We start from the raw sequence: 17,103 nt of genomic DNA, 5'->3' as shown, positions 1-17,103 counted from the left end.
ATAACAATTCTTTAGTATATCTAAGTAACATGCTAAGTACAATAAATAAGAAATAAATAAGTGCATGTACACATTTGCATATATATTGTTCATTTGTTACAGTGATACATACACACACACATACACACACACACACACACACACACACACACACATCTATATACATGTATTGGAACCAATAAGGTTCCAATTTGCATTCATTCTGAGATAGTGACCTCTATGAAAAAGTAAGCGCCTTTGTGGTTTCTGTAATTTTCTTCCTTTTTCAACAGAAATGACTCTTGTGTACAGTAGACTGGAGATTTGTGCACATTCCCCAATTTCCTTTTCTCTAAGGAGAACTTGAACTTTCCCAGAGTTAATCTCCTATTGTTATTAAGTGGCTCACCCCCAAAGGCCTCTGCTGGGAGTAATTGCTGGAACTATAAAGCAAGATTGAGACAGAGGCATCAGGGCTACTTAATAAGGAAGCTGCACCTGGGGATAACTCTGGGATGATTAGCATGTGACCTGTTGAATCACCTTCCTCTGCAGAGGACAGTTTTCAACCTTAGCAATTATGCACTTGCTGGCCTTATTAAAACATTTGTAACACTATAATAGCATGATTGTCTAAGCGCTTCCTAATGAGACCCCAAGGGACCCACTGGTAGAATAAAACTTTTTCAACAAGAGCAAATTTCCAGGAGACCATTTCTAATTGCAGGGAAAGTAAAAACTGAAGGCTCTGATCATCTGTGGTTTGCTCTGTGTATAGTGAGTGCATTATTTTCCCAGTACAGAACACAAACTCTCAGTGAAGATTATCAGTGTCTTAGAAAGACTGTATTGGTGACCTCCACTTTAAACTAGAACAAAGGATTCAAATTCCAAATCGTTTAGTTCTTTGTTTTGTGCTTAAATAGGTTAAATAATATTAATATAATAAAATAATATAATAAAATATTTCTAATAGATTTACTCAGTCTCTTAATTTTTTAATATTTCATTAAGCAATGATCAGTCAGATGGTGGTGATGTATGTCCTTAATCCCAGCATTCAGATGGCAGAGGCAGGCAGATATCTGAGTTTTAAGATCAACCTGGTCTACAGAGAGTTCCAGGACAACCAGGGCTACACAGAGAAACCCTGCTTCAAAACCAAAGCAAAACAACAAGCCAATAATCTGTTTACAACTTTCAATATAAAGTAGTATAAATGCCAGATTAGAGATTTTCAATAAAATATCTATGCATTTGTCATACGTACAGTCTTTATTGCTTTGATATGTTCCAGCTATCCCTATTTTCTTCGAGAAATTTTATCATGAAGCTACTGTACATTGATGAATGCCTTTTCTACATCTCATGTTAATTATGTGAAATGTTTTGCCAGTAAGTCTATTCATACTGTATATTAGGTATTTCATTTGCACACGGACACTTGTTGATTTTAAAGGCCAACTTGCCACAACTTTGAATCATCTCAGTAGGGATCCTCAATTGTGAAATTGTCTTGATTGTCTTAATTGGTATGGGAAGGTCCACTCCAAATGTGAGTGACACCTTATGGTGACAATCTAGACATAAATGGAGGCACAGAAGAAGGAATATGGTTTGCCCTCTGTGATGGTTTCCATATGCTTGGCCCAGGGAGTGGCACTACTAGAAGGTGTGACCTTGTTGGAGGAAGTGTGTCATTGTGGGGGTGAGCTTGGAGACCCTCCTCCTAGGTGCCTGAGTCTGCTCAGTCTGTTCCTGGCTTCCTTCCGGTGAAGATGTAGAACTCAGCTCCTCCTGCACCATGCCTGCCGGGATGCCACCAAGCTGCCATGCTCCCGCCTTGATGATAATGGACTAAACCTCTGAACCTGTAAACTAGCCCCAGTTAAATGTTGTCCTTTATAAAACTTACATTGGTCATGGTGTCTGTTCACAGCAATAAGACCCTAACTAAGACACCCTCTGTCCACTTGGCTTTCCATTTCACTGCTGCTGATTTCTTTGCTGATGTTAGGACAAGTTTTCCAGACTTCCAACACGGACAGAGGGCTAGTGGATCTCTAGGACCCTCCAAATTTCAACTCCAGGATTGTTGGGATACCCATCCTTAAGAACTTGCCCACTCAGTGTGAGACAGCCATTATTTGACTACTCCAACTACTGAGGCATCTAGGCTTATAGACTGAGCAACTACTGAATGCTGAGACATTTAGGCATGAGACTGATATTATTGAATAATTTAGCCATATTGTACTGAATTAGTGTGTGTGTGTGTGTTTGCTTCTTGTTTTGATCTTTTATCTTACTGTTTTTTTGTTTGTTTGTTTGTTTGCTTGCTTGCTTGCTTTGATGTTGTTTCTGTGGGCTTTTATTTTAAAAGAGAAAACATAAAATTGGGTCAGTGAGAGGTGGAAAGATTCTGTGAGGAGTTGAGAGAAGTGAAAAACATGATCAAAATATATTGCATGGAAAAATCAATCTAAAAAGGAGGAAAAGGTAAGCATTAAATGTTGAATGTCTTTGTCATTCATTTTACCTGATATGGTGTGGTAAACTACATAAATTAGTACGTTCTTATTTGATAAAATAAAATATCTACAATTTCTTCTATATGTTAAGGTATCTTTATTTTTAAGAAGGAAATAAAGAGTGAAAGTATTACTTACAAAGAAAAAAATAAAAACAAAATATGGCAAGTAGGCTGTCTATGACTGCATTGCAGGCTTTTGGATGCCTTTGGATCCCTTTCCCCTAACTGGTCTGCCTTGAATAGCCTCAGTAGAAGGTGGCCTAGTCTCACTACAACTTGATATGCCAAGTCTGGCTGTTATCCATGGGAGGCCTCCCTTCTTCTGAGAAGGGGAAGGTAAATGGGAAGTACTAGAAAGAGAGAAAACAAGAGAAGCTACAATCCAGATGTAAAATAAACAAATAATTTTAAAAATATGACAAGGAGTGCTGTACATATTTTTAAAAATATTTTTAGTGTGTGTGTGTGTGTGTGTGTGTGTGTGTGTGTGTGTGTGTGTGAGTTCACATACATACCACATTGTGTGAATGAAGGCCAGAGAACAAATTGCAGGTTGCCATGTGGGACCCTTGGATCAAACTCAGGTCATCAGGCTTTACACCAAATGCCATTCCCTGCTGGGTCATCTCACAGATCTCTTATTTCTTTTACACATAGGAAACATAGTCCTATTGCTAAAATTCCTTGCCAGGGGAGATGTAAGCAATGTCTCCACCTTCCTCTAATATCCCAAGGGTTAGTTAGCAAACAGGTCTTCTAAAGTTCACTATGGGAATTAGCTCATTGAGCTTACAGAGCATAGGTAAAAACTAACTTACAGGAGTTTGGATGTTCCTTCTCCAATAGGCTGCATCTGAAAAGCATTACCCAACAGGAATGAGGTACCCTCTGATAGCTATTCCTGGTTGTCAACTTGACTACAGCTGGAATGAACTACAATCCAGAAATGGAGGGCAAACCTGTGATCCAGATCATGAGGCTGGAAGATACAGGCTTCTGACACAGATCTTGACATGGAGATCTTGAACAATAGTGGTCAGGACTTGCCATTGTAGGATAAGCTAATAACTAGCAGGTTATTTTCCTAAGATGACCACCTTAGACACCTTAGAATAAAATCTATGAAACTCTGGTGGGTGGGGCCCATGAGATAATTATGTTAGGAAAGATTACTGGTATTAATATGCTATTCAAGGTATTATTAAACATAATGACAGTTGCTAGATATTAGCCCACACTTTTCAGCAGATCTATAAAGATATTCTCTCTTGTAGTGATGCTATATAGACAAATAGATGATTTCATAATTCTTAATGTTCCAATAAGAATTCCTAAAATTATATCAGTATTATTTATTAAGTTCTTTTATAGTAGGATTGCTATTAGGTCCATTCTTATGGTCAAAACTGCAATGAGAACTCTGCCAATCTTTAGTGTAAAGAAGTTAATTGCTTCTGATAGTAGCAGACATTCTACTACTCAGAGCAGATTCCAAGAGGTTTTAAAACCAAAGGTCATAAAAGGGGACTGACATTTATTATAGGTCTTAGGACAAAAGACAAAATATTGACTGGGTTTATCTCTACAAAACTAATGACTTGAACACATCCCATGGCTCAATGCTCCCAAATCCCATGGGGGAGAGAGCTTAACACCCAGAAATGTGGACAATCCTGAGACCGCAGGACAGATTGCCACTTCTGCCCATGTTTGCCCACATCCCTGGCCCAAGAGGAAACTGCATAGTGCCTCTGGACACAGAAATATAGGAGCCGTCAGTGGCAAGAAGCCACAGTCCAGGTCTGCTCTCAGAACTGAACTGAACCAGTCAAAAACTCCCTGCACCCTATTCCCATGGGGGAGAGAGCTGAACCCTCAGAAGTGTGGACAATTCTGAGAAATCAGAGGAGACTACTCTCTGCCCACATCCTGACCCAAGAGGAAATCACCTAGAGCCATCTGTGCCCTCTGGGCACAGGGACCTAGGAGCACTCAGAGACAGGACCCTTCTGGTTCCTGCCTGCTCCTAGAGCTGAAGGCCAGCCACCAGGAATGCCTACACACCTGAGAGCAGTTTTTTGCTCCAAGTGACCTGCATGGTGGACTCAGGACACAGAAAGGCAGAAGTCCTCTGGTACTGGGCACTTCTCATTTCTGGCTGTGAACAAAATGGAACTGACCCCATCCCATAGCTCCCTGCTCCAAAATCCTGTAGGGGAGAGAGTGGAACACCCAGAAATGTGGACAATCCTGAGACCGCAGGACAGACTGCCACTTCTGCCTACCTTTGCCCACATCCCTGATCCAACAGGAAACTGCATAGTGCCTCTGGACACAGGAATATAGGAGCAGTCAGCGGCAGGAACCCACAGTCCAAGTCTGCACCAGGAACTGAACTAAGCTGGTCAAAAAGCGCCCTGCACCCAAATCCCGAAGGGGAGAGTGCTGAACACTCAGAAGTGTGGACAATCCTGAGACATCAGAGGAGACTACTCTCTGCCCACATTCCCAACCCAAGAGGAAATCACCTAGTGCCATATGTGCCCCCTGGGCACAGGTACTATCTTAGGGTTTCTATTCCTGCACAAACAGCATGACCAAGCAGCAAGTTGGGGAGGAAAGGGTTTATTCAACTTACTTCCATGTTGCTCTTCATCACCAAAGGAAGTCAGGACTGGAACTCAAGCAGGTCAGGAAGCAGGAGTTGATGCAGAGGTCATGGAGGGATGTTTCTTACTGACTTGTTTCCCCTGACTTGCTCTGCTTGCTTTCTTATAGAACCCAAGACCACCAACCCAGGGGCAGCAGCACCCACAATGGGCTGTGTCCTCCCACCTTGACCACTAGGTTGAGAAAATGCCTTACAGCTGGGTCTCATGAAGGCATTTCTACAACTGAGACTCCTTTTCTGTGTCAAGTTGACCCACAAAACTAGCCAGTACAAATGACCCCTTGTCAACTTGACACACAAATATCACTATTAAGCCTCAACCCTTACTTTCTTATTCATCCCCAATATCTAAATAAATTTGAGAGTCCCACAATCTTTACATATTAAAAGTTCAATCCATTTTAAATATCCAATATCTTTTAAAATTCAAAGTCTTTTATAAAATTCAGTCTGTTAATGTGGACTCCAATAAAATACTTATTTCAAGAGGGAAAAATATCAGGGCACAATCACAATCAAAAGCAAAATCAAACTAACTCTCCAATGTCTGGGATCCACTCGTTATCTTCTAGGCTCCTCCAATGTCTTAGGTGACTTCTCCAGCTCTGCCCTTTGTAGCACACACTTGTCTCCTAGGCTCCAGATGCCTGTGCTCCACTGCTGCTGCTGTTCTTGGTGGTCATCTCATGGTACTGGCATCTCCAAAATGCTGCTATACTCCATTGCAGTTAGGCTTCACCAATAGCCTCTCATAGGCTCTCTTCATGGTGCCAGGCCTCAATTCCTTTGCATGACCCCTTCAGCCCTGGGCCATCAATTGCAACTGAGAGTGCATCTTTACCACTGGCCTTCCATGGCCTCTCACAGTGCCCAGACTCAGCTGCTCTTCATGACCACTTCATGCCTTCAAAACCAGTACCACCTGGGTGACTCTTAGACATTACCAAGTCCAGCCACAGCATGAGGTACAACCTTGGCTATCTCTGGAACACAGCCTCTTTGTGCTCTCAAACACTACCCAGAAGATTTCACCTCAATGATGCTGGTCTCTTCTTAATCACCACTAATTTCATAGCTCCAGCTGACCAGCATCAATAGACCCAGCAATCCAAACTTTGCTTTAATAGTTCTGGTATCTTGTTAATCACAGCTGATTCTTCAGTCCCAGCTAACCAAAACCACAGAATCTTCATAATCAAAACAACATGGCCCTGACAAGAGTCTTTAATCTTCCCTCTCAAATTTCACAAGCCAGGCCTCCATCTTTTGCACTGTTCTCAACATTATTATTAGCTCCTTCGGAGGCTCTTAACATCCCAACAGCTCTTCTAGCTCACAGTTCCAAAGTCCTTCCACAGTCCTCACCAAAACATGGTCGAGTTGTCACAGAAATACTCCACTATGCTGGTACCAATTTGTCTTAGTCAGGGTTTCTATTCCTGCACAAACATCATGACCAAGAAGCAAGTTGGGGAAGGAAAGGGTTTATTTAGCTCACTTCCAAATTGCTGTTCATCACTAAAGGAAGTCAGGTCTGGAACTCAAGCAGGTCAGGAAGCAGGAGCTGATGCAGAGGCCATGGAGAGATGTTTCCTACTGGCTTGCTTCCCCTAGCTTGCTCTGCTTGCCTTGTTTTCTTATAGAACCCAAGACCACCAGCTCAGGGATGGCACAACCCACAATGGGCTAGGTCCTCCCACCTTGACCACTAGTTGATAAAATGCCTTACAGCTGGGTCTCATGAAGGCATTGCCACAACTGAGTCTCCTTTTCTCTGATAACTCCAGCTTGTGTCAAGTTGACACACAAAACTAGCCAGTACAGGGACCTAGGAGCAGTCAGGGGCAGGACTCTTCCAGTTTCTGCCTGTGCCTAGAGCAGAAAGCCAGCCGCCAAGAGCAACTACACACCTGAAAACAGAACACTCTGTTCCCAGAACTGGATGAAAGAAAACAGGAAAACAGGTCTACAGGAGTGCTGACACACAGGCCTATAGGAGGGTCAAGCCATTATCAGAGACAGCAAGACAAGCTAACACCAGAGACAAGGAAGGAATAAAGAAAGTAATTAAAGACATTTTAGAATTTAATGAAAAGGAAAGTACAACATGCCCAAACTTATGGGACACAATGAAAGCAGTGCTAAGAGGAAAACGTATATCTCTGAGTGCCTGGAAAAAGAAACATGAGAGAGCATACATCAGCAGCTTAGCAGCACACCTAAAAGCTCTAGAACAAAAAGAGGCAAATACTCCCAAGAGGAGTAGAAGACAGAAAATAATCAAACTCAGGACTGAACTCAGCAAGTAGAAACAAAAACTACACAAAGAATCAACAAAACCAGGAGCTGGTTCTTTGATAAAATCAACAAGATTGATAACTCCTTAGCCAGACTAATCAGAGGGCACAGAGAGTGTGTCCAAATTAACAAACCAGAAATGAAAAGGGAGACATAACAACAGAATCAGAGGAAATTCCAAAAATCATCAGATCCTACTACAAAAGCCTGTATTCAACAAAACTTGAAAATCTGGAGGAAATGGACAATTTTCTAGACAAATACCAGATACCAAAGGTAAATCAGGAACAGATAAACCATCTAAACAACCCCATAACTCCTAAAGAAATAGAAGCAGTTATTAAAAGTCTCCCAACCAAAAACAGCTCAGGACAAGATGAGTTTAGTGCAGAATTCTATTACACCTTCAAGGAAGACCTCATAATAATACTCTCCAACTATTTCACAAAATAGAAACAAATTCCTTCTATGAAGCCGCAATTACTCTTATACCTAAACCACATAAAGACTGAACAAAGGAAGAGAATTTGAGACCAATTTCCCTTGTGAATATTGACGCAAAAATATTCAATAAAATTCTTGCAAACTGAATACAAGAACACATCAGAACAATCATCCATTATGATCAAGTATGCTTCATCCCAGGAATGCAGGGATGGTTCAATATATAGAAATCCATCAACGTAATCCACTATATAAACAAACTCAAAGAAAAAACCACATGATCACTTCACTAAGTGCTGAGAAAGCATTTGACAAAATTTAACAGTCCTTCACGATAAAAGTCCTGGAAAGGTCAGGAATTCAAGACCCATACCTAAACATAGTAAAAGCAATATATAGCAAACCAGTAGCAAACATCAAACTAAATAGACAGAAACTTGAAGCAATCCCACTAAAATCATGGACTAGACAAGGCTGTCCACTTTCTCCTTACTTATTCAATATAGTACTAGAAATCCTAGCCAGAGCAATTAGTCAATGAAAGGAACTCAAATGATGCAAATTGGAAAGGAAGAATTCAAAGTATCACTATTTGCAGATGATATGATAGTATATTTAAGTGACCCCAAAAGTCCCACCAGAGAACTACTAAAGCTGATAACTTCAGCAAAGTGGCTGGGAATACTCAAACAAATCAGTAGTCTTCCTCTACTCAAAGGATAAACAGGCTGAGAAAGAAATTAGAGAATGACACCATTCAGAATATTCCCAAATAATATAAAATACCTTGGTGTGACTTTAGCCAAGCAAGTAAAAGTTCTGTATGACAAGAAATTCAAGTTTCTGAAGAAAGAAATTGAAGATCTCAGAAGATGGAAAGACCTCCCATGCTCGTGGATTGGTATGATTAATATAGTAAAGATGTCTATTTTGCCAAAAGCAATCTACAGATTCAATGCAATCCTCAACAAAATTTCAACTCAATTCTTCATAGAGATAAAAAGAGAAATTTGCAAACTCATTTGGAATAACAGAAAACCTGTAATATGGAAAACTATACTCAACAATGAAAGAGTTTCTGGGGGAATAACCATCCATGACCCCAAGTAGTATTACAGAGCAATAGTGATAAAAACTGTATAGTATTGGTACAAAGACAGACAGGTAGATCAGTGGAATAGAATTGAAGATTCAGAAATGGACCTATCCACCTATGGTCACTTGATATTTGACAAAGGAGCTAAAAACCACCCAATGGGGAAAAGATAGCATTTTTAACAAATGCTGCTGGTCCAACTGGACCAGCATGTAGAAGAATGTAAATTGAACCATTCTTATCACCCTATACAAGCTTAAGTCCAAGTGGATCAAGTACCTCCACTAAAACCACATACACTCAAACTAATAGAAGAAAAAGTGGGAAAGAGCCTTGAACACATGGGCACTGGAGAAAATTTTCTGAACAAAACACCAATGGCTTATGCTCTAAGATCAAGAATCAACAAATGGGACCTCACAATACTGCAAAGCTTCTGTAAGGCAAAGGACACTGTCATTAGGACAAAACAGCAACCAACAGATTGGGAAAAGATCTTTTCCAATCCTACATCTGATAAAGGGCTAATATCCAAAATATACAAAGAACTCAAGAAGCTAGACTCCAGAGAGCCAAATAACCCTATTTTAAATGGGATACAGCGCTAAACAACGAATTCTCAGCTGAGGAATATCAAAGGGCTGAGAAGCACCTAAAGAAATATTCAACATTCTTAGTCATCAGGGAAGTGCAAATCAAAACAGCCTTGAGATTCCACCTCACACCAGTCAGAATGGCTAAGATCAAATATTCAGGTGACAGCAGATGCTGGTGAGGATATGGAGAAAGAGGAACTCTCCTCCATTGTTGGTGGGATTGCAAACTGGCACAGCCACTCTGGAAATCAGTCTGGAGGTTCCTCAGAAATTTGGAAATTCTACTAACTGAGGACCAAACTATACTTCTCCTGGGCATATACCCAAAAGATGCTCCAACATACAACAAAGAAACATGCTCCACTATGCTCATACCTACTTTATTATAACAGGCAGAAGCTGGAAAGAATGCAGATGCCCTGCAACAGAGGAATGGATACAGAAAAGTGGTACATCTATACAATGGAGTACAACTCAGCTATCAAAAACAATGACTTCATGAAATTTATAGGCAAATGGATGGAACTAGAAATATCATCCTGAGTGAGGTATCCCAATCACAGAGAAACACACATGGTATGCAATCATTGATAAGTGGATATTAGCCCAAAACCTCAAATTACCCAAGATGCAATCCATGGACCACATGAAGCTCAAGAATAAGGATGACCAAAGTGAGGATGTTTCACTCCTTCTTAACAGGGGGAACGAAAATATCCATAGGAGGGGATATGGAGGTAAGGTTTACAACAGAGACTGAAGAAACAGCCATTCAGTGTTGAGTGTGTGATATATATATATATACCCTCGTGGTGTGGCCCATATATATATATATACAGCCACCAAAACTGTATAAGATTGATAAAGTTAAGAAGTTCATCCTCACAGGAACCTGATATAGATCTCTTGCTTACTATTTGAGAAAACTGGTCTTTTCTTCATAACAAGGCAGGCTTAGTCTGATTAGAGAAACAAAGCTTTCTTCCTACAAACTTGAGTTTAATTCATTTAGCATTAAAAAGGTAGAAGCTTTTTCTTTCTCTATTCAAAAAGGATTGGAGCTAATTTTTCATCCAGAATGAGTGAGTTCTTTTTGCACTGGTGCTTGGTCTTTGGCTCCAAATGCATAGGTAAGTATGAATGTGTGTGTTTAAGTATGTAATTGTGAGAATGTACACAAATCAGACACAACTGATTGAAATGTAAATGTATAAACATACAGGAATTAATCTATATGAATTTATGTAAGTTTATGCATATTTGCTTATGTAAAAGTTTTTCCTTCTACACATGTTATTCTCTTCTCCTTGTTCAATAGAAGTATATTGCTCCAAACTTCCCACTAGCCTGACAAGCAAGAGGCATCTGGACAAAAGCAAAAAGGTTCTAGCAATTAATCCTTTACTTAATCTCCTGCTGTTTTAGGATGAAGTGCTAAGTGCCAGAGATAGCAGTTTCTGGCCTCAGAGGAACACAAAAGGCAGACCAGCTACAGCAGCAAGGTAACTTAGACTTAGACAACTAAACATTTTGTTATTATGTAGCATCCGTAAATACCTTGTAAGACAAAGTCTTACTCCCATGTCTTGTAAGACAACGTCTTACCTTCCACTGACACTCTTCTCCCTCCATTGCCTCACAAAGACTCCGCTGGGGCTGCCCCTCAAGCAATAGTGGACATGAAAAACTTAGGCCCAGGAGATTGAGGCAAGCAGATCTTTAAGTTTAATGTCAGCTTGGGACAAATCACATTCCAGATCCAGGTGTTGTGGTACACATCTATAATCTAGGCTACACCTTCTTCTGGAGGTCTACATAAGGGCCTTGAAAACAATGAAGATTCACTCTTCCTTGCCTGCTTTCACTTACTTGCCAGCACATCTGTTGGATCTTATCTCTTCTAGATTCCAGCTTATCCAGCATACCAGGTGAAACAGCTAGCCTTGTGGACTGAGCAACTACTAGGTTTTTGGACTTACCATTCACAGCTATCCATTGTTGGGCTAGTTTGACTACAGGCTGCAAGTCATTACAATAAATTCCCTTAATAATAATCCATAAATTCTGTGATTATAGAGAGGCTAATACATATCCATAGCCCAATGGATGGAGACCCTTTCCCTAGTCTTTTCTGGCCTATGTGCTCTAATTCCTCCCTGAGTCCATGTGGCAGGGAGCACCTGGGTATTCGGGTAGGATCTTGTGGCCCTTGCATTCCTCTATAAGAAGGTGTAAATAGTAAACAATCCCAGATGTGGAGATATTTTGCAAGAGGATGCAGCTGAATGACACAGGATGGCAGTTTCTTGGCTCAGAGGGCAATCTTTCATGGCAAGTAATAAACCATGAAGCCTATCAAGCAAATACAGCATGAGAGAGCAACCATCTTTAGATGAGCAATCCAAAATGGAGAAGACAAATGAAAAGGACAAAAACTAAAATAAGTAACTCCATTAGAGACTAACTGCTGGGACCCTCCCAGCCTGGAGAGAATAGTGGTAGGGTGCACAGAGTAGGACTCTGGCTGGCTTTAAAATCTCAGGGTCTTAGGATTTTCTAGGTCTCTAATTGTACTGAAATGCTGATAACTTCTAAAAGGTCCTAAAATTTTCTTGCTCTTTCTGAGGGTAAAAGGCTGCTGTGGCTTAGGTGATTTACACCTGTAGCCTAACAACAGAAGATTAAGTAATGTGGTCTTTGTTCTGTCACAGCAGAAACTGCTAAGCTCTAACTTTTCAGCCTGCTTAGTCAGCAGTCTCATGAAGAAAAAGGGACACTTAGAAAAGTTATTACATCGTTGATTACTACGTCATAAAAAGTTTCCTATGACAGCTATCTAATGGGAAAAGCAGAAATATTCTAAATGGGGAGAGGGAAATTTCTTTTAAGTGGTGAAAGGGAAAAAATTAGTATCTAAGTAGGGAAAGGGAAACATTCTCTTCTTTTTTATCTCTTCGTTCTCAGTACTTATACATCTTTCAGAATACATTATCACATCTTACAAAGTTCATCACCAGTTCACATACAAAAATCAAATCATAAATTGAAATAGAAGTTTACAATAGAGAATGTTTGCAGGCATATCCATTAAGAGTAATTATCTGGCTAAACAACCATCATCTGTTACAGCTTCACAGGTTCACAGAAGGTTTAAAACCACAACTAAGTTATTAGTTAAGTGTTGTATAGATAAACCCAGTCAATATTTTACCTTCTGTCCTAGCACTTATAATGATTCATTAGTTCCGTTTTTATGACCTTTGGTTAAGTGTTTTACAACCACTTGGAATGTGCTCTGAGTAGGAGAAAATCTGGTTACTATCTATGAGCAATTAACTGGTGACACTTGGGAGACTGGTAGAGTTCTCATTGTAGTTTTGATTATCTAAAAGGAGCTAATAGCAGTCCAACTATACAAGAGCTTAATAATCATAGATATCATTTTAGAAAGTCTTATAGGATTATAGAAGTCATCTATTTGTCTATATAGCATCACTACAAGAAGTGAATCTTCATGGACCGCCAGAGATTTGCTCCAAAGAGGTGTCCTGTTACTTAGTGATTGTTATATATGTTTAATAAGAATGGGAAAAGCATATTAAGAGCAGGAATTTTTCCTACAATTAATTCCCTTGTGGCCTTGCCATATAAGGGTGAACCTGTCACAGATTATATGATAATCTGAAGCAGGCCATCTCAGGAAGATCACCTGCTAGTTATTAGCTTGTCCCATTATGGCTCCTGACAACTAACAAAAGATCAGATATTTACACCTAAGGTTCAGTATGCCAACTCTTCATTCTGTATCCAAATATCGCAAGCAGATTTTAAGTCAAATATTACTAGCAATAACTGAGTGGGGAAAAGATTTTTTGATTACAGGTAAGCGAGGTTACATATCAGAAGAGAAAACTGACAGCTGCCAATTTTTCCCTATGGCCTTCACAGCCTGTTTGATGTCCTTATTCCTCAGTGTATAAATTACAGGATTCAGCATGGGTGTGACAACACTATACATTACTGGGATTAATCTGTCTTTCTCAAGTGAGTAAGAAGATATGGGCCTCACATATGTGAAGATGGCACTGCCATAATAGAGAATAACAATGACCAGGTGGGAGGCACAGGTGGAAAAGGCTTTGTGCCTCCCCTGAGAGGAGCGGATTTTCAGGATGGTGGAGATGATGTAAAGGTAGGAAAGGATGATGCACAGGAAAGGAGTCCAACCTATGAGGATCCCAATGGACAGCAAAGCCAGTTCATTAAGGGCAGTATCACCACAAGACAAGATCAGCAAAGGAGGTATGTCACAGAAGAAATAATTGATCTGATTGTTACCACAGAAGGGCAGGTGGAAGGTCATTACTGTGTGCAGCACGGAGTTGAGAAACGCACCTGTCCAGCATGAAGCTGCTAACCAGCTGCACAGGGCCTTGTTCATAATAAATGAGTACCTTAAGGGCTTGCAGATGGCAATGTACCTGTCATATGCCATTGCTGCCAGGAGGAGGCACTCTGAGCCAACGAAGAAAATGAAAGCAAAGAGCTGGGTCACACAACCTCCATAGGAGATGGTTTTCTTCTCTGACAGAAGATGCACCATCATCTGGGGGACATTAGTGGTAGTGTAACAGATGTCAATAAAGGCGAGATTTCGTAGAAAATAATACATGGGTGTATGTAGGTGGGTATCAGCCATGGTCACCACAATGATAAAAACATTGCCTCCTAAAGTACATATGTAGGTCAGAAAGAAGATGGTGAAAAGTAAAAACTGCAATTCATTCAGGTGGGAGAACCCCAAGATGATGAATTCAGATGGAGCTGTTTGATTCTTTCCTTCCATGATGTCATCTGGTTTCTCTTTGTGGATTTGACAAACAGGTGCATTGATAACAGTCTGAAAAACAAGAAAATAAGTTCTAGTATCAATAATGTCACCACCAACTATGTTGGCTACTAAACCACAATAGAAGCACTTCTTTACAAACACACCCCATACCTGCCACTGAAGATATATGTGCATAAAAAGTGCAGGCTGACTGGAACCGGATGTAGATCTCTCCTGAGAGACACACCCAGAATACAGCAAATACATAGGCGAATGCCAGCAGCAATCCACTGAACTGAGATCGGGACCCCCGTTGAAGGAATCATAGAAAGGTCTGGAAGAGCTTGAAGGGGCTCAAGACCTCATATGAACAACAATGCCAACCAACCAGAGCTTCCAGGGACTAAGCCACGACCCAAAGACTATACATGGACTGACCCTGGGCTCCAACCTCATAGGTAGCAATGAATAGCCTAGTAAGAGCACCAGTGGAAGGGGAAGCCCTTGGTCCTGTCAAGACTGAAGCCCCAGTGAACGTGATTGTTGGGGGGAGGGCAATAATGGTGGGAGGATTGGGAGGGGAACTCCACATAAAAGGGTAGGGGAAAAGTTAGGGGATGTTGGCCCAGAAACTGGGAAGGGAATAATAATCGAAAATGTAAATAAGAAATACTCAAGTTAATAAAGATTAAAAAACTTTCCTCCAATAAAAAAAAGATATATGTGCATGCTCCCAATGTTTCTCTCAGGAATCAAGTCCCTGTGGAATACACAATACTACCATGTTTAACCGAGAAAAATCAAATGAGGACTCTTATCTTCTAAGGCTGCTCTTTTGATAATGGCTAGGTCAAGCTCTTTTCTTGGTGACATGTAGACATGTTGCACTGTAGACAGAATAGTTGATTGTGGCTGATAGAATGCCAGGGCTTCAGATCCTTCTGTACAGCCATCTCTGCTCCTCTTCTCCATCATCGGAGACAAACATTAAATACACATCTTTCTTTTCTTGTTAAAATTAATGTGTTTTCAGAAAGACTCAAGGTCACATACCACATAGATATTTGTGCATCCATATTGGTTTCTGTACTTGCTACAAAATCATCAAATGTAACCAACCTAGATATCTATCAATAGATGATTGGAATTTTTTAAAAATGTAGTGCATATCTTCAGTGAAATTTTATGATAAGGAATCAGTTAATGGTATTCCATGTACATTCATTAGTCCTGATTTAGACATAAATCAAGAATGCTGGTCTGACAGTAGATAGAATAAATAGCTTCAGTCATTTAAAGTTTTATAAAGTAATTACGGGGCTAGAGAGATGGCTCAGCAAATATAGGACCTTGCAGAAAAGGCTGACGACTTGAGTTCAGTCCCTAGAACCCTCCAGGTAGGAGTTAACTCTTTCAAGGTGTCCTCTGACCCCCACATGTGCATGCCACAAGCATACATATTAATAAACAAATAATTGAATAAAAAGTAAAACATATAGGTTATTTTTATCCCATTGTTATCCATATTTCTGATTGTACTGAACATCATGGTTTGCTGTAAGAAGTTACTTAAAAATTTAGCAAACTTTTCCTGTTTCCCATTCTAATTAATGATAGCATTGTTTCGTTTACTTGGGGCCTAGTACATTTCAATAGTGAGCATGCTAAATTAGACTCCATGAGTTTCGGATCTTGTCACTTGTACTTTTGTAGACTTTTCAAGGATTGATGCCTGTTCTAGTTAGGTTTTTGTTGCTGTGATAAACACCATAACAAAACAACTTAATGAGGAAAGAGCTTATTTTATAGTTCGTCACTGAGGGCAATCCAGAACACTAGGCATGAATCTGGAGATAAGAAATGAAGTAGAAGCCATGAAGAATTATTAGTTACTGGCTTCCTCCCCAGGATTTGTTCACCTTGCTTTCTTCCCAGAGTTGGCACCACCTACACTGAGGTGGGCCTTACCACAACAGTCAGTGAGCAAACAAAATATTCTATGGACTTTCCCACAATTTGGTGGTAATATTTTCCAAATTAAGGTTTCCTCTTTACCTCTTCCCAAATGATTCTAACTTGTGTCAAGCTGGCTATTTTGGTCAGTTTTTAAGCAAGACGATACCAATCAGAGATATACAAGAGTGATTCAAGATTCCCTTGGATTTTTCTGACAATTTTGAAGAGTTTTTGACATTATATCTCTGCTACTGTTACTTTTTGTTTTTGTTTGTTTTGTTTTGTTTTTGAGACAAGGTCTCACCATGAAGCCCTGGCTGGCCTCACTACTCACTCTGGAGATCAGGCTGGTTTGCATTCACAGAGATTTGCTTATCTATGGCTCCCAAGCTCTGGAATTAAAGGCATGTACCACACCTGGCTTCAGCTATGCATTATACAAATCCAGTGGGATGCACAGCATGATCTCTCCTGTATTCTATAGTGAGTCACAGTCTCAGCAAGATCAATCTGTCAGAAGTTGTCACAGGATAAAAAGATAACTTCCCTCTCCCAAGATAATGTACATACAATTGATGGCTGAAGTTGTAATTTGTTTTACCTAGTAAGAGCAGAATGCTATTTAAAAAACATTTTTCTTGTTTCTAAGGCAATTAAAGAGCATACAATTGGATACTTTATCCATACCATCACAAACAT

The 17,103-nt window shown here is 40.1% G+C and overlaps 1 protein-coding gene across 1 annotated transcript; it reads right to left on the bottom strand.

The window, feature by feature from the left end:
* Window positions 1–13,509: 13,509 nt before the first annotated feature.
* On the bottom strand, window positions 13,510–14,463 carry LOC116886885 (olfactory receptor 5V1-like). The gene has a single exon (XM_032888343.1). It carries the CDS (start codon window positions 14,461–14,463, stop codon window positions 13,510–13,512), a length of 954 nt encoding a protein of 317 aa, XP_032744234.1.
* Window positions 14,464–17,103: the final 2,640 nt, after the last annotated feature.

The sequence above is a fragment of the Rattus rattus genome, chromosome 18 (genome assembly GCF_011064425.1).
Source record: "Rattus rattus isolate New Zealand chromosome 18, Rrattus_CSIRO_v1, whole genome shotgun sequence".
Classification (NCBI taxonomy): domain Eukaryota; kingdom Metazoa; phylum Chordata; class Mammalia; order Rodentia; family Muridae; genus Rattus; species Rattus rattus.
Note: the sequence above shows the minus strand (reverse complement) of the source record. Positions and strands in the feature narration are given on the sequence as shown.